This window comes from Helicoverpa zea, chromosome 19 (genome assembly GCF_022581195.2).
Source record: "Helicoverpa zea isolate HzStark_Cry1AcR chromosome 19, ilHelZeax1.1, whole genome shotgun sequence".
NCBI lineage: Eukaryota > Metazoa > Arthropoda > Insecta > Lepidoptera > Noctuidae > Helicoverpa > Helicoverpa zea.
The window spans coordinates 1,202,658-1,225,957 of NC_061470.1; the positions used below are offsets into that span (position 1 = coordinate 1,202,658).

At 35.2% G+C, this 23,300-nt stretch overlaps 1 protein-coding gene across 2 annotated transcripts in view; it reads left to right on the forward strand.

Moving 5' to 3' along the window:
* The window catches only part of LOC124639571 (nucleoredoxin-like), a 60,425-nt gene that overhangs the window by 12,314 nt on the left and 24,811 nt on the right, over positions 1-23,300 (forward strand). For both annotated transcript variants that reach the window (XM_047177000.1, XM_047177001.1), the window contains 2 exons: positions 18,304-18,537; positions 18,935-19,044. In XM_047177000.1, coding sequence (XP_047032956.1) covers positions 18,304-18,537; positions 18,935-19,044 — 344 coding nt within the window. The remainder of the gene's footprint in view (positions 1-18,303; positions 18,538-18,934; positions 19,045-23,300) is intronic.

The window sequence follows — 23,300 nt, forward strand, 5'->3', positions numbered from 1 at the left end:
TTACTTTCACATTTATAATACTAGTCAGGATAACAAAGGCACATATGTACCAATAATACCTTCATTTGAACCTCTTACTTATAAGAACGTAAGAGATGAAACTGTCCTCTTTAAATACTTACATCGACTCACTCAATTCACGGTAGACAGAGCATGAATTGAACTTAACTATGAGCTTGGAAATGAACATTATTTGTTTCCATCAATCCTCGTCAGCTTCCCGGGAAACCGCTAAAACTTCGTAACATTAACTCGACGCTCCTACCTTGAAACTAATAGTTTGAGGAGATTTGCTATTAATCCGTTTGTCACAAGTTGTTACGATAAAATAAACTATTGATTAGAATACCCAAAAGCACAGATTACTAAATGGCTAAAAAGATGACTTGACCCTGAGTAGTTATGTAATATACATAAATGTCCGGTCGGTACCTACTTAACTTTACGAGTTTTAGAAATTACAACTACTTAGTCATTTTCATCTGTCCTTTTACCTGAGCTATAATTGCAAGATAATTCCATCTCTAGCTACACTAAATCTTTCGAGCTAACGCTTTATAATCCCCTACGAAATAAAAAAACTTCGTCATAAATCAGTACCTTTACAGTCACCTTAGTTTCTAATTTTATTTTCGCGACTAACCTTTCAATACCAGGAATCTATCATCTATTATATGCTATATCCTATATCATAACTGATCATAGCAGTTTGACTTTGACATATTTAACACAAGTGTGACTTCGGTGAAAAAGAGTTTAGCATTGAATTTCTTTAAAAATTAAATTATTTGTTCCCATCTTTCAATTCAATTTCTAATACTTAACATTTCCCTCAAAAAATCCTGTAGCAAAGTTATTGGTTTTGCGTTTTTAATTATTGTTTTTTTTTTTTTTTGTTTTTTGCTCAGGCGTTATAAGCAGTGTGTTGAGTTTGTTCCACTGTCCTTTTTTATGTTTAACTAGTTTTAGAAGTGAAGACTTGTAATTGGCTGTCAGTTAGTCACACAATTACCTATTATATGTACTTAGCTGTAAGTCTTCCATGCTCATAAATAAATAAATAAATAACATAAAAATACAGATATGAAATACAGAAATACGAAAAACTACATCGCCCAAATCCCGCCAAAAAATATTCGTTTTATAATAGCTGGTCGTTGTTTACACTGGCACAAAGGACAGGAGTGCTATCGCGTAGCTCCCGAGGGCATTATCTCGAGCGGGACGTATCATACAAACGTAGATAACATGTTACGCATATTTTGTTGCAGTTATTAGGTATTTGTTTAGGAATTATTTTAGTAGTAACTAGCTTCTGCCAGCGGTTTCACCCGCATCTCGTGGGAACTACTTCCCGTACCGGGATAAAAAGTAGCCTATAGCCTTCCTCGATAAACGGGCTATCTAACACTGAAAGAAATTTTCAAATCGGACCAGTAGTTCCTGAGATTAGCGCGTTCAAACAAACAAACAAACAAACTCTTCAGCTTTATAATATTAGTATAGATAGGTAATGCTGGTTATGTGGTTTAAATTAACTAGTTGTTTTGTAGTTTAATTTTTAAGTGACTTAGAAAAATGAGGAGGTTCTCCATTTTTCTTTTAATGTTTGCTCACCGATCAAAGACGCCTAGAGCGATTTGCTAAAATCTTTTTGTGTTTGATAGGGTATACTTCCAGGTCCTATATTCATAAGTTCAGGATCTGAAGAAGGAAATTCTGAGAAATCCAGGGCAACTTTCGAAAATTTAGGTGTACCTAAAAAAACTTTATAAAGAGACTATCTTCAAAAATTACGTTCTACCTAAAATAAAACGTCTGTAGGAGCAATATAGGTAAATACTCAGAGCCTAAAAGGTACCTGCACATAAGTATTAGAACATAAATCCCTTGGCAATCAAAACTGTTAGAAATTGCAGGTCGACCTCACTTTAGTAATTAAATCGCGGTCAACAACTTACCTACGTAATAACACTTCCCAGAAAGCAACGGAATTCCCACTTCTGACATTTCACATCCGTCTGCCCTAACGTCAGAACGTCAGAAATGTATTGTTTATGACGCGAGCTTGCGTACCATGGAACGTACTACTAGGAATGGCGCGGAAATGCATTGAAAATGTAATACGGATGGGAAAATTGTCTGTGGTTCCGAAGAAGGTTTGAATATTTTTAGGATAGTTTAGGCGTGGATTTAGTTTGTAAATTGTGGTTGCCTTGCTATAATAATGTTATTTATTATCACAATTAAGTTTTTAATAACTTGTCCTCTTTGAAAGTAAACGAAACGAATTTTTCAACAACGCTTTTCAAGGGAATTTAGGGAAAGTCACCGTTAAACACTTACTATCACAATTTTCAATCTGAATGTAACACAGGCAGACAGTAATCTCTTTTTTTCCATTTCCAGTCATAAATAACAACCTACTAAGTCTATACATTTATCCTACTATGTATTTCCTTTTTAAAAAGTAACAACCTTACATCAGAAACAATTAAACTTAACGACCATAACTCATTCTCTAGAAAAAGGAAATGTTCTCGATGGCATCATATCAAGAGTTTCCTGTAAGTCTCAATGAAGACTGAAAGCTAGGCTCAGATCTAGCACATCCGACAATTGACCCTTGATTGGCTCATATTTGCATAATTGTATCGACTAGACTACAATGCATCAATGTATGGTACTTATATTGCATATGAATTTATTCTTGTAGACATATAATTTTCCCGTGATTTCTTTTATCATGAAATTGATTATCTTATCAAAAGTTGTAATAATAAGTTTGTATTTTGAAAACCTGTTTTTTTTTTCAAATTAATGCGGATATCTACCTACCTAATCACTGTGCTATCTTATTCTGAAAGGAGGCTTTCTGTTTCAATTAGCATTAAACATCATCATTTGTTACCTGAAACAACTCGAAATACATATTAATAAGTACATACGAAGTACATACGATTCTAAGAAAAATTAAACTTTCCTCTTCATTAATGTAAACAAACTCTTAGTAAGTAAGTAAATGTACATTGTAAACTTGCTAACTCAACATTTTATCTCCGTGTTTACCTAGGTTTTATCGATTCTTAGCTAGACTAAAAACATGTTTACTGAGAAACTTCCAGCCTCTTAATGCACTATATAACTTATTAATACTTAAAGTGCATTGAAAGATTTCAATAAGTGGAATTTGCATCACATACCTACGTAGCGAACTAGCGACTTAATAAAACATTTATAAAAAAAGAAAGCCTTCTACCCATGTATACGTCTCGATAAAACTAATGTTCAGCCTGGAATTTTTATTAGATATTCAGGGAAAATACTCTACTTGGGGATTTTTTAAAATCTCCACACAAAAAAATACTTTTAGGCACGTACGGACCATAGTCACATTAAAAACTCATTTCAAATCAAATACTCCTTACATCAACCACAGAGCTTCTCATTTCAAAAACATTCGATTTACAAAAAGCCCGCCATATCCACCGACAGATATTGGCTGTGTACTTACAAACTGCACGGCTTGCATTTTTGAAGCGCGCTCGAGTTCAGTACCCCTTGCAAAAATACATCCATTGTTGTCAGGGAGCGACGAAGTGGTCATTTTTTCGTCAAACTCGGGAACATGGACAATGCTGGCTGATAATAATTTTTGAACGGGTTACAAAGGATATTTTGGATTTTTGTGACTGCAGGTAAAAGTTTTGCTATATAACGTTGAATAGAAACTGGCAGATATTTTGCTAATATAACGCTAAAAGTTCGTGTTGCAAGAAAAGTTTGAAGACCTTTCTGGTCTCATAAACTTGTTTGTTTATGATCACGTCCTTCTGAATCTACATTCCACCTCTTTCTTTATTTTTTTCAATGTATTATTGCTGAACCACGGCTGCTCATAAAACTTTTTTCAAAAAAGGTGTTGGAAATGAGGCTAGATAGATCTTAAAAGACAGTATTTATCAAAACCATCAGCACAGTAGCCTACTATCTAGATAAAAAGCTGAATCAAAAGCTTATCTTCATTCATAAGATAACATCAAATTCCTTCACTAACCACGTCAGTCACAATAAAACCTTGTTTTGTAATATAATAATTAACATTTCTTCATTATCGCTACCCGAGCCTCGAACCCACACTCCTTTATGTAGAATTCTCACGACAAGGTTCACTGAACTGTAGGTACGTATTGGAGAAAATCGATGACTACCCTCCTTCGAAAATATGATTCCGTTGTCTTTTAATGCTGTTGTTGAAGTGAAAACTATTTCCTATGTTATTAAGGGCTATTGTGTAAAGGAATTGATAAATTATTTTGTGGTTTTGTTACGTTTTGCTTTTGTTATTTGTGATGCCAAATGTTTGAATGGTCAGATGAGTTTTTCGTTTCGGACTTTTTTTGGGTAAAATAATATAAATTACCTACAGATTATAATATTAGAATCAAAAGAGCAATTACTGTAAGGTTTTTCGTAAAAGGAATTTCCACATAAAGCCTCCATAAAATGGAAATCGAATCATCAATAAACTATCGAAAACACATTTGTAGAGAAACCAATTATAGCCCAATTCTATTTAAAAGCAGAATTTTAAAACTCTGCGGTACCTACATTTAAAGGATTTTCCACACCACATTTTCCGACAGGCAACCCTAAAAATTCTATAGAAACGTCATTTAAAAAGAAGCAAGGCGTTTGCTACACTTGTAGCTAGACGATCTGCGTCGTAGACCGTCAAGTCTTACCAAGAGCCCTCAGAACCCCTTCAATGCACCCCTAGAGCGCTTTCTGCAGACATTTACACTGCTTTCAACCGGTACACACCGGTTTAAACACGCTTTTTATACTCTGTGGCTGAAGAAAAAGCGCGGTAACGCCATCTTGGATTTTTTTTGTGTGCGTTTTAATTTTCAAGGAAATTGCTGTTTTTACGCTTAAATATTTTTTTGTTTAATAAAATAACCTACACGCCTATGTGAAACTGTGAAAGTGACCCTCGAGTTTGTTTCGGAGCTTTGTCTCAGGGTAGTCAAATAGGAAATACCGTTTTCACCTCGTTTTAATTATTTGACGTGTGAAAGGCTTATGTTAACTTATTTTCAAAATAAATATCATTTTCCATTAGGTACATTATACAAATTTCGACACAAAAAACAATGGATTGAGTGCAATGTCATCATCAAAATATAACTGACTGCAAGCCTGCAGGCAGTTCACTAACTGTACACACATGAGAGTCCGATAACAATACGATTTTATTACATTGTGTGTTGTGAAGGACGGCGCGGTTGACATCTGTCGGCCATTGAACAGCCGAATTTGTCTGGCACAGACATTATTTGTGTCTGGCTGTTTGTGTAGCTATGCTTATCGATGCAACTTAGCCTGTCTGGTGGCACGTGTTTTGCACTGCTCCTACAGGGTTCAGATCGGATTTCAGTATGTACCTACCTAGGTACCTATACATAGTAGTACTAAAGTAGTAGTTACAGTGAGTTCAGTGTCAATAACAACGTGGATTTATCTCAATTATACGTACGAAGGTTTGCTAGTCTCATAAGAATAACATATGTTCTTAAGTTAAGGACAATCATTATTTCGAAATGAAGAAATTCTATTCCTCAAATGTTTTTCGTATTTACATCATCTAATTCACGTGTAAACTTCCAGTTAGTCATGGAAACAGCTACTTTGCAATCTGTTAAAAATATGCCTTAGACTTACAAGTTACGATAAAAACATTTGAATGTCGTTTCCTCCGCCGAATTAATCAATCCAATGTAGCTGTGGAAATACTCCAACCAAGATCCAATCCTTTTCTTTTTTAATCTTCACTTTTCATTACATTCCACTAGATTCAAAACATCAGTTATTATCCTTCCCTCAAGGATCCAATCTGCATTGTACCGTATCAAAAGATATAAAGTTACTTGTAAGGGTTGTAATCGCGAGTAATTTGGAGGGGTGGCCAGTGTAGCGTGACACCCCCCCTCCTCGGGACCGTTCGACCGAGGAGCTCCTTAATCTTGGACATTCTGGTGGTGGACGAGTTAATTAAGCTTCTGGAAAGTGGTCCCTGTTTTTGATGACCGGCGTTGAACTTTGGTGTGGCTGTTATCAAGATTTTTTGGGTGTTTTTAAGAGTTGTTAGAATTTAAATATTTCAAAATACTGCTTAGTTACTCCATATTATTATCACAGTCTAAAAATCCTACTATCTTGTCAGAAGACTTCAGATTGATAAAGATTTAAACGACTGCAACGCGGTAAAAACAGTTTCAAGTTGGTCTGATACCGATCGGATGATCGGTGTACCTAATGTGCTCAATAAAATACCCATACCATACTATACCCGCATCCTAGAATACTCAATATTCACAAAATCCGGTACCTATTCAACCTTCTTGTAAAACAGCTCAGCATTCAAAACATACCAATTTGGTTCAGCTTCTTAGGTTAGGGGCCAACAAAGAAATCTCCGAAAGAATGCCTCGGGTTGCCTACGTGATATGAAAACTTAGCGGTTCATGCTCCCCTGTATTGTACCAATGGAGCTTTGGGAACTAGGTGATCCGAATCGTTTGGAAATATAGCTTTATGGATGAGGAAATCGATTGTGTTTGCCTTGTTTTTTTTAGGATTCCGCGCCTAAAGGGTACACGATTGAATTCTATCTAAAAGGCTATCTTGGTTTCACCCAACATTGCTAGATTGTAGATTTTTTTTTTTAACAAATTCAATTCAAAAATGTAGGTTTTGATTAATTACTAAATCTAAAGGCGAGTTGCGAGATCTAAAGCCTAACTGTGAAAAGGCAAACCGGTGTTTTGACAACTGATAAGGTTCGGTTAACGTTATAGTGAAATGGTGAAACCTACTGTAAAACTATAGATCAGCATTCACTTGTATTTTACATGGGGCAAATTGAAACAGGACCCCTTTTTTAAGCGAAACTAAGAACTATTTCTTTGTGGTTCTATGTAAGAAATAAGAAACAATACATTAACACAGTTGACATTAAACTGAACGTAATCCACAAACCAATCCAATAATCTGCAGCTTCACGCAATCTCATCAGGACACGGTAACGTCACGTTACGTCAACGTCCCACAGACGCTGTTCGCCAAACGTCAAATGACGGAGACAGCTCTTAGCGTGATTGGCTGCCCGTATTGTTTACGTCAATGGACGTTGACGTATTGTAAGGTACGGTGAAAGCTGAAGTTTGCGTGCGATGAAGGTTTGGGAAACTGGTATTTTCTGCTTCTGGTGAAGGGAAAATGGAAATTAGAGTTTCTGGGTTTGAACCGTATAGGAACAGAAGATGTTTTTTAAAAAGAAAATATAAAATTTTAAAGAAATATATCGTAATAATTCTATAAAAAACCAATTACCTAGGCTAGTATGCCGAAATAGTAATACTTAACCTGAATATTTTGTTTCTATATTTTTTTACGTCTGAATAATTGAAATAGCTACAATGTAAGGCCGCGTAAAACAGGACAGATAATAATTTTACAGTCACGGACCCCTACTATGGGAGAAATAAAACACCCACAGTCAAGCCAATAAATTATTTTGTAACATTAAGATAACCCTTTTTCTACCAAGATTACCTTTTCTATCAAGATTTATTCAAAAAGCAGCCTCCAAAGGAAAATGCCCCAACGTTTACAAAAACATAATATACTTACTTACCTTTTATATCTAAGTTTGTCTAGCGAAACTTGCCAGACATTTTTACGCATATACATAAATTCAAGATGGCCGTTTACAATGTAAGGTCCCGAAGGATATCGTTGCAAAATTGTTCATAACAAAATACGATGCATGAATATTTCCGAGCCAACGAATTTATTTATATTTTCTGCAGTGCACCTAAAATATCGCTGTAGAAGATAGGGTAATGTTATATAAGTAAATGCAGTTTTCAGGTACAGAGACGAAATATTTATAGAGTTTAACAGTAGACTTACATACATTAGTTAAGTTATAAGCCGACCCCAACATAGTTGGGAAAAAGGCTCGGAGGATGATGAGAGACTGAGTTTTGACATTAGCTTCTTTAATCTCACAACAAACAGATAGATTATAGAAATCTGAAGTTCGATGATTGAGATATTTAAAAATTAACGCTGTACTTATTATGTACATGCTTGATTAATTTATGAATGGAGCAAAGCCCTTAGTAAATTACGAAAAGAATGATTATATCTGACAACATGAAAGTGTACCTACGTGTAAAGATTCTATCGTTTCTCCAACAAACTGTTACTTAAGTAACACGTTTTCCTTTAACAAATGTTCCGTGAAAAATAAATAATATTCGTCCATTACTGAAGGGAAGTCCATATTATTTACTGAAACGTCCAAGTGCCGGAAACTTCCGTTTCCTTTTTATTTCACTCGCATTTCACAATAATACCGTGAAAGCTCGGCTTAATGCTATGGACATTTTTAGTGATGGCAATACTGTGTTTGAAGTTTTATTATTTATTTATAAGTCATTGAATGGGAATTTTGAATGCTGAGAGAAAATGCGAGAGTATTTTTCATTATTAATTAAAAGGATTGAAGGAAAGTATATTTCTCTCTTGACCACGTACCTAGGTCAAAATGTTATATAATGTAGAATGTAGAATGCATGTGTTAGATTTGATACATAATAGAGCAATTTAATTTATTATTTAATTACTGAACTCTCAAGAATAAGTGTAGAAAGCAAGGAATAAACATAAAGGTATAAAAAAATAAATAAAGCATTTTCTATGATCAATATCAAATCGAAATGAAAAATCATTTATTCAAACTTGGCTGCAAAACAGCACTTTTAGAACGTCAGTATTTTACAATAGACAGCCCCCAAAACGCCCACCCTTCACCACTTCCTATGTGTTTTTGCTGGGAAGAAGAAGTGGTGGAACAAACTCCCCAGCAACACAATTCTGTCTGTATGGTTATAACCCATTAGAACATAAATCATATATATCATAAAGAAATAATTCCATATGGTACCCAATGTAATACACAGTACAGCATAAATATATCTTAAAGACATGTATAAAGCGATAGATCACTATACATTTTAAACATCAGCACAATAATACATAAAACGACAATTACAATAATCACATCACAGTAAGAAAATATAAATCAGGAAGAATACTTAACTTTCGTGTGTTGTCTACACCTCAACGTCCACCAGAAAAGTGCCATGACTATTTTAAAACATTATTTCGAACAGTCATACTATCCCGCCACAATTGACCAATCACAGACAAGTAAGCTTTATACACAAATAACTAAATTCACAGTTGAAATAAACTAATTTAAACACACCAAATCTTATTTAAAACTTATAACGATAATTTTAATATTTATTTTAATCATTAAACATGTAAGATTTTAGATATAAAATTTAATGAATATAAAACAATTACATAAAGGTACCCTCGTTTTCATGTGCGTTTACAGAGACAGTAAAAATATTCAATCATTTGTCATTTAAAGTTCGTTTACAGAGATAGTTTAAATCAAGAAATATACAATAATCTAACACATGCGATCTGGAAGTAAATTCTTTACATAAGATAATTATTTCGTCGATAACCATTTACCCGGACTGAACAGTAATGAACAGTGTCCCAAAACACAACCAAACCCAAATGAACTACCACTAATCATCACCTAATTCTTTCGCACCTAAAAAAAAAACAAACGTCAGTAAGGCAGGTCAGTAACTCAAAGAGGCTGGCTTCTGTCTTGTTAGGCAGAACGCGCTTTCCTGTGCTCGCTATATTTAGACGACTAATTATTAACAAGGCGCGTTTAGTTTATGGTACACTGCGGTACGCTTGTGGTTGAAGCAAGAAATAAAGTAAACATGTAATTTTGTGGGCGTGGATGAATAGACTTTTTAATTGATTACTTTTTGTACCATTAACTAAATTAACTAATGTTTTTTTTCATGTGCCAAAGAGACATCACATCACATACCTAGATGCTGGGAAATTAGTACCTAGTAGTTTTCCGCGGTTTCAATCTGGCATGGGATATAATTTAATTAACTTCTTATAAAACGCGACAGCTTATTTTCACCTGACCTGGTATGGCCCTATCAAAATTAGACTCAACTCATCAATCAATTGCTTTCTTTTTAATAAAAAAAAAGCTTTTTGTATGGTGAAAATTAGGGAGCAAATACATGAAACTTTTCCTATCACAAGAAACATCCAAAGCTTTTTCTACTTACTCAAACTAAAAATATAGATTTGCTGATAGTACCTATGTACAGTCAACTTCAGATCAGTGGTAATAGTTTTATAGGAAAATCGTACTTATTACTATTGAGTTAAGGTGCATGACAGTTACCACTAATGTGCAGTTTACTGTACCTACTTATAGATTTTCGATATACTAATAGGGTATTTTAGTCTAGATGAGAAAAAAATTAAAAGTGAATTACAATGATTGTTTAGAGGAAAAGCAATCGGGAAATGTTAGTTTCACTTCGTAAGGTACATAAATATATTTTTTATTGCAGTTTAAAGTTTTTAGGTTTTTTTATCTGTCTTTGAACACTACGAAATGTCGCCGCCATGCTAATTCCATTTTGCCGATCTCCTTTTAAAAATCCTCGAAAACAAGTCAATTAACACACTAATCAAACGAAAAGTCATTACCGCTAATACGTTAATGTATAAGAGGCACGCACTGATAGACAAACGTTCTGTGCGTCCAACCAATCCTTTTAGAAAAAATAATTAGTCTAGGCTCTTCAACAAGAAAGCGAAAACACGCAGAATTTTAGATAACAATTAGTGTGCAGCGGCGTGTTTGATGGTAAGTTTTATATTGTTTTATGTGAATTTTAGGATAGATAGCTATTTCAACAGTTTAATGATTAATAAAAGTATAATGTTTATTATGAATTTGGTAATGTTTTTTATATTTAACGAGTAAAATAAGGTGGACGCGAATTACTACATCGAATTTTACGAAACTTCCACTTTGCGTCCACAATGGACGCGAACTAAAACTATCCTCTATAATAATAAACCAAATTGCGTCCACTGTTTTCGTTAAATACTTGCTTATAAAAAATAATTAAAACATACTGTTTAATATTAGTATATTAAACAGTACATTTTTTTATTAAGATATATACGTGGTTATAATTAAATTATCAACTGATATAAGTAATTTCATTTAAGATAAGTTCTTCCGATACAGGAAAAAAGAAGGAAAAGACAACATACACAGAAGAAGATTTAAATAAAGCGTTAAATGTTATTCGAGAGAAGAATAAATCGATAAAAAATATGCAAAGAATATGCTACCTTGTCTGATAATTTATTGACTCAACAATTCTTTTAGTTGTATGTTTACACAAAATTATTAAATTGTTTTGTTAATTTAATATGAAAGGAAATCGATCTACGGATCGAAAACGCCTGGAAGAGCTACTGGTCCATGAAGGGAGAACTCCCTTTATGTCTGAAGCGGAAACTAGTCGACATGTGTATTCTGCCCATCCTAACCTACGGCGCTCAGACTTGGTCTTTGACCGAATCTCAAAAGTCCAGGCTAAAAGTATGCCAAAGGAGCATGGAGCGTAGCCTGCTCAGCATACGGCTTAGTGACCGGATACCTACGCAACACCATTATCCGGTCCAAGATCCGGGCATAGTAGATGTGGGCAATAAGTCTGCAAAGTTGAAGTCGAATGCACCCGGACAAGTGGGCCAACATCACCACACACTGGATCCCTGAGGATGGAAGGTGACCGAGAGGGAGACTAAGAAAACGCTAGAGAGAAGACTTGGACAGCTTCCTCTCGGACTGGCCACAAATAGCGATGGACAGAGAAAAATGGAAGGCTATGGGGGAGGCCTTTGCCCAGCAGTGGGACAGCATAGGCTAATAAAAAAAAAATAATATGGCCAAAAACTTAGTATAATCAAGGCGGATCTTAAGCATTCCCTGTGATTTAGAGTAAAATTAACAGAATTGATTACTGTTTATTCTTCAAGTTTCAAAATTAATTGCCTAATTTTAAGTTACTTAAACCAATGTTGAGAAGAATTATTTTTATTTTGTAAAGTGAATTTTAAATGATGATAATGTTGATTTTTAATAATTAAGTGTATTGTTAAATAAAGAAATTGTTCAAATACAATCTTTCTTTATTAATTCTTAACAATTTCACCCCTATATTCCTTTTCAAAGCCGCTGGACGCAAACTGGACCATGGGTGGACGCGAATTGGATTTTGTGGACGCAAACTGGGGTTTATTATAAATAAATAGTTTATATAAATTCTGAGGTTTATCGATTTAAATAGAAAACGTAAGATATTTCTTATACAACTGAAAGTTAATCTTAAAATAGAGTATATAAGGAATACATTACACAAAGGACATTGTTCAATTTTGGCCTAAAAACCGATGTGAATATAAATTATACTATAATTTTCATTTATTTTTATATTGTTTGAAACATATTTTAGTATTCCACGGACACTTCAAATAAATAAATTCCAAATAAAAAGTTGGGTCACAATTATTGATGCCTTATAAAATGTTTCCGTCAGCCAGTGCTGCCAGTTTCGGAAGTTTTCGCGATTTCGGTAAATACGGATCGAATTGAGAACCTCCTTTCCGAAGTCGGTTATTAAAATTAGTTGGTAACGCTTTATTCATTTAAATACCTGAACTGACTAGCTAGAAAAAACTAGTATTCTATATGTTTTAAGCGAAATCGCGAATTTCTAGCTTGGCATTCGAGTAGGATTATAGTTTTCGTAATTGGCAGCACTGGTGTACTTCAGTCAGTTTGCTAGTAGTCAGTTTGATTAGAATATATGTCAATGGTTTGATTTCTTTGCGACTATCGTTTCTTTTGTGATTTTCTATGCGTTTCATGGTTTTATTGTAACAACTTTGGCTTGATTACGGACTCCGATTAGATTGCGTACTTGGTAGACTCGGCTGTGTGTAAAGGACTGGATTTTCCTGGCATTTTCAGATATTTCTCTGTCTGTGATCGAATTTAGTTGTATTATAATTACAACAATGGATGCAGAATATAGTATATTCTATAAATTGTGGATCTGCTGGAGGTTCTTTGGTATTAGAAAACGAAGATATACTTCGTTGCATACAACAATGGACTGTTCCCCGTATGGTAAGTGGTCTACGAATGTGTTTTTCTAATTTTGATAAGAATGTTACTACCTACATGTTTTCATAAGCACACAATTTCTCGGATTTCAAATCAATTGCCACAATTGCAAGTTACTTGACATTTACTTGTTTTATTGTATTTATTTATTACAGGTTGAAGCTCATGACCTTATATGTACGACGTGTTGGTCTGAAGCAGTCGATCATAATAAGATGCAATGCACTGTTGGACGCAATTGTGTACTTTGTAAGAAGCTCCTACCATCAGGCATTTCTGTTGCAATTGTATCGTTGGGCGTAGAACAGTGGGCTGTTGTGCCCACATAATGACTATTATCTGGTACTTAAGCTGGGCGAGATACCAAAATTCAATTGAACCCCCGGCTCAGTTCTTAGATAATATATTATTGAGAAATATTGATGATTAAAAACCTTTAATTGAATATAAATATTGTTTTTATTGCACATCCTCGAAAACCTCCTGTTAAATTATTTTGTGTGGTAATGACATTTTAAGTATGGTCTGTGCCTTCTTGGTAATAGACCGCGGGTTCGATTCCCGCCTTATGGCATGTAGATAGCTAGGTAACTGTCTAATATAAAAGTAGTAACAATCATTTAAATAAATAATTCTCCATCGTAATAATATCGATATTTTATGAATTGTGGTGAATGGAACTCTTCCATTTTGGATACTTATGCGTTTTATCACAAATCCAAAGTGGATTCACTATATATTAAGAAACGTAACGTTGAAAGCAAAAGCGTTTAGGTAGTTGTTTTTCATAAAAATTCTAAGCATTTATGAAAACTAGTCACATGCCCCGTCTTCGCACGGTGGCAATGTAAAACCTTGGTGTAAACCTTCCTCTTGACTAGGGCTGCCATCCGTCTGGGTTTCCCCGGATTTGTCCTCGTTTGGAGCCCGTCCGGGGGCCGTCCGGGCGGATTTTGAAGAAGTGTCCGGGGAAAACCCGGACCATTGTGTGAAATTAAAAAAATAATATGAAAATGAGGTCTTGTTTTTTTACTTATTATTTTCGGTCTCGTCCGGGGAAAAAATGCTATTTACGCCAAATGTCCGGGTTTTTTTTATGCCCGGGTTTGGCGAAATTCGAGATGGCAGCCCTACTTTTGACCTACTCTATCTATTAAAAAAAAATCGCACCCAAATCCATTGCGTAGTTTTAAAGATCTAAAGCATTCATAGGGGCAGACAGAAAATGCAACTTTATAAAATGATCATTGTCAAAGAATTATCTTAAACTTGACTAGGTACCTACTATCTCTTTTCCTAGTATCTAGTAGAGTAGTCTTTTCCTGGATCTAGAAGAGAACATATAGAGCTGTACATAGTATTGTTGATATTTTGTATAGTGTAGTTTGATAATACTACTCTGATATTTCACGCAAGCTTGGTTATTTTTTATTTATAACCTCAAAATATTAACATTTTTCGTAATTATTTTAGTTTCCTGAAGTGTCCGTTCGTGAAGACTTATTTCATAGGATTCCATATAATTTTAAGAGTTTATAGAAGTCACTTTCCATTCGAACGGTTCTTAGGCAGAACATGTATGGAACCGGAACAATGTCCTTTGACATGGAAATGAGTGCTGGAGCATTTTTATTATCGCCGTCAAACTTGCCAACTGCACTAAATGGTCGCCAACAGGCGAAATGACCCTATCAAAATATGTATTACTGACAGCTGTAGTAGCGTAATGACGTCATGACCAAAAAACAATCATGGCGTCCGTTGTGTGCCGCGTTTTCGCGAAATACGCGCGAAATTTGAAATTATGATAAAACAATTAATTTATATTCGTACATAACGTGAGAAAAAAAAATATTTTTAATTTTTTAGAGATATATTAAGACTAAAGAATTTATTTAAGATATATTTCAAAAATGCATGTAATACCCTATTTAACAATCTCTTAATTTCACCTCTTCACCACACGTTTTGTTCACGGTACTGTATTTTACTTACATTGGTACCGTCACTCGTTTATATTCCACCGATGTCTGTCGACGTTGGGCGGACGTGAGCGGAATCCACCAATAATATATTAATTTCCTATCGAACTATAAGATAACGTAAATTGAGAAATATATTGAATTTTGCTTGAAGTCACTAGATGCGTCTTTAACGGATGACGTAACGAAATATTTTAGACTTGCTTGACTAATCTCTTTCTAGATTAGTTATTCTAAACGGCTAGACTATTTTTGAGACTAAAGAATGCTTCGCACACGTCACTCCTTTCCGTACATCTTTAGCACAAATTAATACATTGGCTTTAATTGACACAGGAATTATCAAAATCGGATTAGTTGATCCTCTCCTTCAAACTTACAAACCTTACACCTTACATCTTTATAATATTAGTGCCGAAATATCTTTTTCTCACTTAAACATCTCAAAACCGATCGTTAATCGACATACTACATATAAATGAAACGTCGTTCCCACAAATTCTTAAAAGCTTTTTGAGAGCAATCCTTCAGTTTCGACTGCAGCATTACCTTTGATGTAGCTAACTGAGCGATAATCAATGGCGGGAAATTACATCCATTACGCAGATTGATTATACCATTAGGGGTAAGATGCTAGTAGCGTCTAGGATATGTCTGTCAGGATTGTTGATCGGCAAGAGAATTTATCATTCATAACTTATTATTCAGATTTGTATGGTTTCTCTGTTTGCTTATATGTTTTTTGTTGTCTCAGACAAAGTATGCAAAGACAACTGGGGCCCGATTCTCCTAAGTTAATAATGTCAAAATATAATAGAAATTGAATCGTAATAGCAGTTTTAACGTTAACGGGCATTCTGCTACTTATATAAGACCAATCGTATTCCGACGAAATTCGATTGGTTTGCGATTGGTCGCTATTTTGGTGATCAACCTTCTTAACTCCTGGCAAAGAAAGCAACAACAAAAGACCAAAGGACAATGGGCACAAATATATGGGACCTGGTATACCCCACCAATAGCGATGTCATACATATCATTGAATAGGCCTTTTTATGTAGAACAACATTTACTATGACAGCTTTGCTGAAATGTTTGTCCGTTCTGAGATATAGATCAAAAACTGTGCAAAAGTTAAACTAAAGTTAACTTAATAATCTACTGATATCTCAAGTTTTTAGAGGAAAAACTAAGTTCCACTAAGTGTAAGTCTCCTGAGTCCTACCTGCTGTGCCCGTTATTGTCCATAAGTGTTACTATTTTTTAGCATTTCAACATTATACTGTACCAACTGGATTTTGGGGATGATGATAAACCCCACCAATAACAAAGTCATACATATCGATGGATAGGTCTTTTTAACTGGAACAACATTTACTATGACAGCTTTGGTCTATTGTTGGTCCGTTCTGAGATATAGATAAAAACAAACTTAAAATTAATGCAGATTAACCGTCTTACCACAAAAACTTTTTAACGTCAGTTTAAGACTTGTCTAAAAAATGACAAATTATGACGTTGACATAAGGTTCATTTTGGAGACACATTTTTTTTAGACAAGTGTAAAACAGCTGTTAAAGTTTTTGTAGTAAGGCCACATGTGTTTAAAGGAAAATCTATGTATGTCTTCGATGTACTAAGTACCTGCTGTGAGTCTGCATTTGTTACTATATTTAGCAGTTCCACCGCAGTTTTACTGTACATTGCGGAATGAAATAGACGATATGAATATAAGGATAATATCCACATTTCGTTCATACGTTACTTTGTACATTTAAATAATTCAATATGATCTTCCAGTCTAACTGGATGTAATTGCCTATCTGATCTCCTTACCCCGGTAATCTGGGCAACTCGATACCTCTTGATAAGATTGGTTGCCAGTCTCTTTGTCTTCTGTTGTTACCCATGTACGACCATGGACCGACCACACCAAGCATTTGCTTATGATCCTTATATCGATCGACACTTGTGGCTGTTACTCAGACAAGAGTTTCTCTTTCTCATGATCATTAAATCTTTCTTATTCTAAAGTACATAAAAAATATTCATTCGACCGGCTTTTAGTTTAACCGAATGCAGCTGAGTGTTTTACAATGAGTGACTGCCTATCTGACCTCCTCAAACCAGCTACCCGGGCAATTCACTACCTCTTGGTTAGACTGGTGTCAGACTTACTGAATTATGACTACCCGCAATGACAGCCGGAACCTACAGTTTAACGTGCCCTCCGAAACACAGTCATTGGTGTCCAAGATATACTTAGGTAGACAGTACATACAAACTTAGAAAAGTTGCATTGGTACTTGCCTGACTTGGAATCGAACCCGCGCACTTGAGTGGTTGGTTCTTTACCGACAAGGCCACCACGACTTACATAATGATTATAAAAAAAAATTAAAAGAAAGACATTGGTGTTATTTTTCAAAGAAAATCAGATTACAGTGTTGATTAGTATTGTTTTTTAGCCATATCTCAGAACGGGCAAACAATAGAACAAAGCTGTCATAGTAAATGTTGTAACCTATCCATCGATATGTATGACTTTGTTATTGGTGGGGTTTATCACCATGCCCAATATCCAGTTGGTACAGTATAAGCTTGAAATGCTAAATAATAGTAACACTTATGGACCCTAACGGGCACAACAGGTAGGACTCAGGAGACTTACACTTAGTGGAACTTAGTTTTTACTCTAAAAACTTGAGATATCAATAGATTATTAAGTTAACTTTAGTTTAACTTTTGCACAGTTTTTGATCTATATCTCAGAACGGACAAATATTTCAGCAAAGCTGTCATAGTAAATGTTGTTCTACATAAAAAGGCCTATCCAATGATATGTATGACATTGCTATTGGTGGGGTATACCAATCTGCCCAATGTCCTTTTCTACTCAGCCCGATAATATACTATCATCTGCATAGCCTTTTAGAGCGCGCACACTGAGACTTGACTTTTGACTTTAACTTGCTACAGGGGAGTATCATACTTTCAGACGGAGCGACTATCTATCTGACCTCTTCAAACCAGTTCCATGACCAACCCTGTACCCCTTTGATAAAACCTAATAAGACTCTATCCTTCAATTGTTTCAAGCACACCAGCCTAGCCTAACACCACCATCTCTTCCCACAGCGCCGCCTTACCCAAAAATACAGCATCGCCGTCGGAGTCCCGACCCTGGTCATCCGCGGCCGTCACGTACGCGACGCGCTGTTAGACGACGCGCTGGGGGAGAGGTTTCCCTGGCCCCCTCCCCCCCTGGCGGAGGTGCTGAGAGGTGTGCAGCTGCAGGGGGATGGGGGGAATAAGCTGTATGAACAGCTGCCCCCTGATGCTGTGAGGGTGTTCTATTTTGCGGCTCATTGGGTGAGTGATAAGGATCTTGAGGTTTTCGCTGGAGTAGATGTATTCTTGAAGTTTTATTCTCTTCTGTAAATACAATATCAGTATTACATATCTAAAATGAAAGTTCTTTGAGATTTGAAGATCACTAAATTATTGTAATCTGTTCCGACTTACAAATCTAAAACTTAAACTATATCAATCATAACCTCAGTGTCATTTAAACTTGTAGGTGTGTAGAAATTGTCAACACGTTCTCAATAGCCTAGTTTAATTTGGAATTTGGACACTGGCTTTAAACCACAATTTTCTGGTCTGAAATAGTTTCACCCTACTGACTTGCCCTGTTCAATTTGACGTTTGGCTGCAATTTGCTTAGTTACTTATAATCTATAATAGTAATTCCACCTCTATGCTACAGTGTCCTCCATGCCGGTCGTTCTCGCCGAGCCTGTGCGCGGCGCTGTCGGCCGTGCGCAAGCGACGCACCAAGTACGCCAACACGCAGCTTATACTCGTCTCCAGTGACAGGTAAGATTTAGACATAACGCCTTTAAAAAATTTTAAAGAGTTGCTTTAAAAACCTCTGAAAGCATACAATGAAGTTATGAATCTTGTTTGATAATATAATTTGATGACTCTACTACATAATTTATCTGATTCCTCGTGACCTCATAAAAAACTCGAAGAAAATTATTCATTAGCATTCCTTTTTCAAATAACATTAAGCCCTTTTCATGCAACGTACGGAACTAAATCTATAAATCCAATCCACGCACAGAATTCCTAACATCGCTCTAACTTAAAGCAAAGTTTCATAACAAATCGTTCCCCTTTGAAATTGAGAAAAGCTGCGAGAAAACCACGAACGTTTGCCGTCAGAACTTAGCAGAACTGTCAGAAAACTAACAGAACAAAGGAAAATAAATCAGAAAGGCAATCTAGCTGAAATAATATAAAAAACTCGAAGAAATAAATGCTGAAATAATAGCATAAAAAACTCGAAGAAAATTATTCATTAGCATTCCTTTTTCAAATAACATTAAGCCCTTTTCATGCAACGTACGGAACTAAATCTATAAATCCAATCCACGCACAGAATTCCTAACATCGCTCTAACTTAAAGCAAAGTTTCATAACAAATCGTTCCCCTTTGAAATTGAGAAAAGCTGCGAGAAAACCACGAACGTTTGCCGTCAGAACTTAGCAGAACTGTCAGAAAACTAACAGAACAAAGGAAAATAAATCAGAAAGGCAATCTAACTTTACTGTTATGAAAGTCTGTGTGTCTGTCTGTTGTACAGTAGACCGAACATCAGTGGTAACTGTCATGCACCTTAACTCAATAATAATAAGTACGATTTTCCTATAAAACTGTTACCAATGACCTGAAGTTGACTGTACTAGGTTCACTTGTACTAATTGTCTTGATACCCCTGTTGAGCTCAACACTCGAAGTGTTGAATGAATAAGTTAATTTGAAAGGCGCTGTTCTGAATGAAGCCGAGTTATGATATTAAATTGTGTTTGTTTGATCTCATCTTGGCTGTGTTGAGAGCAATGCCACTTATTTGCAAATTCAAATTCAGAAGTTAAACTTTCATGAATTTGAAATTCGAATAGTTACGTTACGAGTGGGATTATTGAAGAGAAGCGGTTGTCTCGCGGTTTCACATCCTACTTATATTGCGAGAATGTATGGATGTATGTTTGTTATTCAATCACGCAAAAACGGCTGGACCGATTTGATTGAAATTTGGTATGTAAATAGGTGATGCCTTGGATTAACACATAGGCTACTTTTTATCAACGCACCACGCGGGCGAAGCCGCTGGCGGAAGCTAGTATACCATAAAGATAAAATATAGCTTATGTCACTACTCAGGAAGAGTATAGCTTTCCAACGGTGAAAGAATTTTTCAAATCAGTGCAGTAGTTTTGGTACAAATGCACCAAATAGGGTAAATAAAAATAGATATAGGGTAGGTACAAACAAAAAAAAATCCTCTTGTTATAGTAGTAGGTATACAAGAAGAAGCTTTTGTTGTTCCTAGAATAAGTAACTATTCCATTCCATTCCACGATAAAATTCATAAAACGAACATCATTTGAAACTGGCCATGAACATAACATAAACTTTTCGTGTTCTCTCACAATAACAATCCTCCTTTCTTAGTTAACCTAACTCCTTTCGTAGTAAGTGTGATCGTAAAACAAATATGGCGCCTCGTGTTCAATTGAGGGTTCCTAATGAGTGTATTTGTGTTAGATTTCAATTGTCTTATCCTAGTTGTCCCTTTGTTCATATCTGCTGGATTAATGGCGGCGATGGCTTTGTTTTAAAGTATGTATATCTTGGTTACGTATTGTTTAAGTTTCTATGTTCATTACCTAACCTAAAATGATGTTTCAAAACTAAACATATATCTTTATAAATAAGCAGATAAGTCTTTACAGATTTTTTGAAAAGTTAGAAAAAGAAGGCGTCAAAAAATTCCTCTTAATACTTGTCGACTGTTTGAAACTTTAGAAAGAAATGCTTAACCAATTAAAACTCAGACAACAAGTTATACCACAACATAAAATTAATTACGGTCTACAATTTATTACAAGCCTCCTTTGTAAACAAAACAAACCAATCGAAGCTGAAAAACAAATAAATACAAACTCAAAGCTACAAAGCTACAAACAAATGGGGATAACTAATTAAATATGTATTTTTCTCAAAGAAAATACAAAGTCCAGTAAAAGATAAACAGCTGGCGTCCTGTGCTATCTTTTATCTTTTCCTTTTTTCCTTTTACTAGTAATAAAGAGCGACGATTCTCTTTGTTAGCAATCGGAATATTTTAATTAAATTATACTTAGGAATCTTTTCCATTCGCGCTCAATGGTTTATGAATTCATTTCAATAAATTACTCTCAACTCTCGAGACTGGTAATATTCCTACAAATTGGATAGTAATTTTATGATAGAATATTGGTCGGTAAATGTTGCTACTTTGTTCTGTTTGGTTAAGTTTTCAGAGTTTTTCAGAAGACATAACGTGTCATATAAATCCGAAAACTCCGTTTGTTTGTTAACTTAAAAGTTTCACTTAATTTTCAATCTCAAAATATGAGTTCAATATTAGGTATCCCTACTTTGTATTCACTAGGTGGGTTTTATCCAGTTGCTTCTAAAATCGACTGAGTACTTAGCTTATGGCTATATATGTATAACCTAATTATCTTCCTACTCTCAAACGGTAGTGATATACTACTTACTGAAAATTGTAAAGCACTTTGAGATTAATTGATGTGCAGTGCACCTACATAAATACCTGTAAATTTCAACGTGTAGCCATAATTTTAATTAGTAGTTGTAGTGTTACTAACACGACTTTCTTTTATACATATATGTATCTATCCTATCTGATCAACCTAACTGTATCGCCTGAGGGTTATACTTATTCAATATCCCATGTACAAAATATTCCCCTATCCTGAAACTACAAGAAAAAAATATAGACAAGAGTACCCTTCGACCCTCAAGAAGTGCTGCTAACAACAACATAAATAATCGACTCTATGTAGTTGTACCTATGTTTGGGTTCTAGCGCGAATACCTATAAATAAACATTTGGGCATTATTTACTCAAATACAGTTTGCATGCTGAATAATAAACGGAGCCGAGAGACTGCTCTTGAGTTAGATACTCGTAGGGTTGCCATGCTTAAAGATCTTTTCTGAATTTCGGCTACATCACACTTTTAAGGCGATATCTGTTACTTTTTCTTGTGCAAATGGATGAATCGACTTCTATGAGATTTAGCATTGGCTAAGCTTATATATCAAAATAATATTTCCGATATATACAGGGTTCTTTTTATCCGGTTGCGGAAAGCATTTCTCTAAGAAAGCGTGTGAGACCGTAGGGTAAAGCTAGTTGATTTATCTCTCTCTATGCTGACGACCAGTGGCGAAGGGTGGTTTAATGAAATAGGGAAGCCGCAGCAAAAAAAAAACTGGGGGGGGAGTACTCAGGGATGGGGGGGGAGAGGTAATGGAGGTAATTTCTCAGTCCACCTTTTAGCACTGACTGAGAGACTGATAGTTTGAACATGTTTTCTCGAGGAATTCGGCAGATTATTAATATCTATAAAACTTTATTATCTTTAGTTAGGTATATTAACTAGGTACTAGAATCTGAGAAAACTTGGCACTAGAAACAATACATTTTAAGTATTTAATTTACAACGGCCTGTTAGCCATTGATATTTATCGTAGGTATTTATCCGTCAGGACGTTTAATATAGACGTAATATTGGTAGGTAATTCACCCGAGCGGCGTGCCCGAGTTTTATAACACGTTTTTATTCTCAAAACTTAACCTTGAAAAATAAGTTCCTTCCTAAAGTAAACAATCTGTCGGATCGGAAAACAGTCTAATGCGATAAATGCTATAGGTACATTAAAAAGAAACCTGATGCCAACTGTCTACGTATCAAAATACATCATTTCAACGTAGATATCTCTATTTTCACTAGGTACACACACTGTAGTACTGTACTTGTACTGAGTACCAGGTCACACAGTGCGATCGCGGGAATTAGTAGGGAGTAATGATACTGCCAACTATTTAATCAAAATTATATACTTGGTGAATTCATAAAATTAAATAAATTCCCAACTAGGGTCATTAAATCGCGGAGAATCTTAACACCGCGATTCAGGATTTGCATAAAAATGCACAACGCCATCTATGTTGACATAATGTAACTAAAACACACACCAAATGATACAC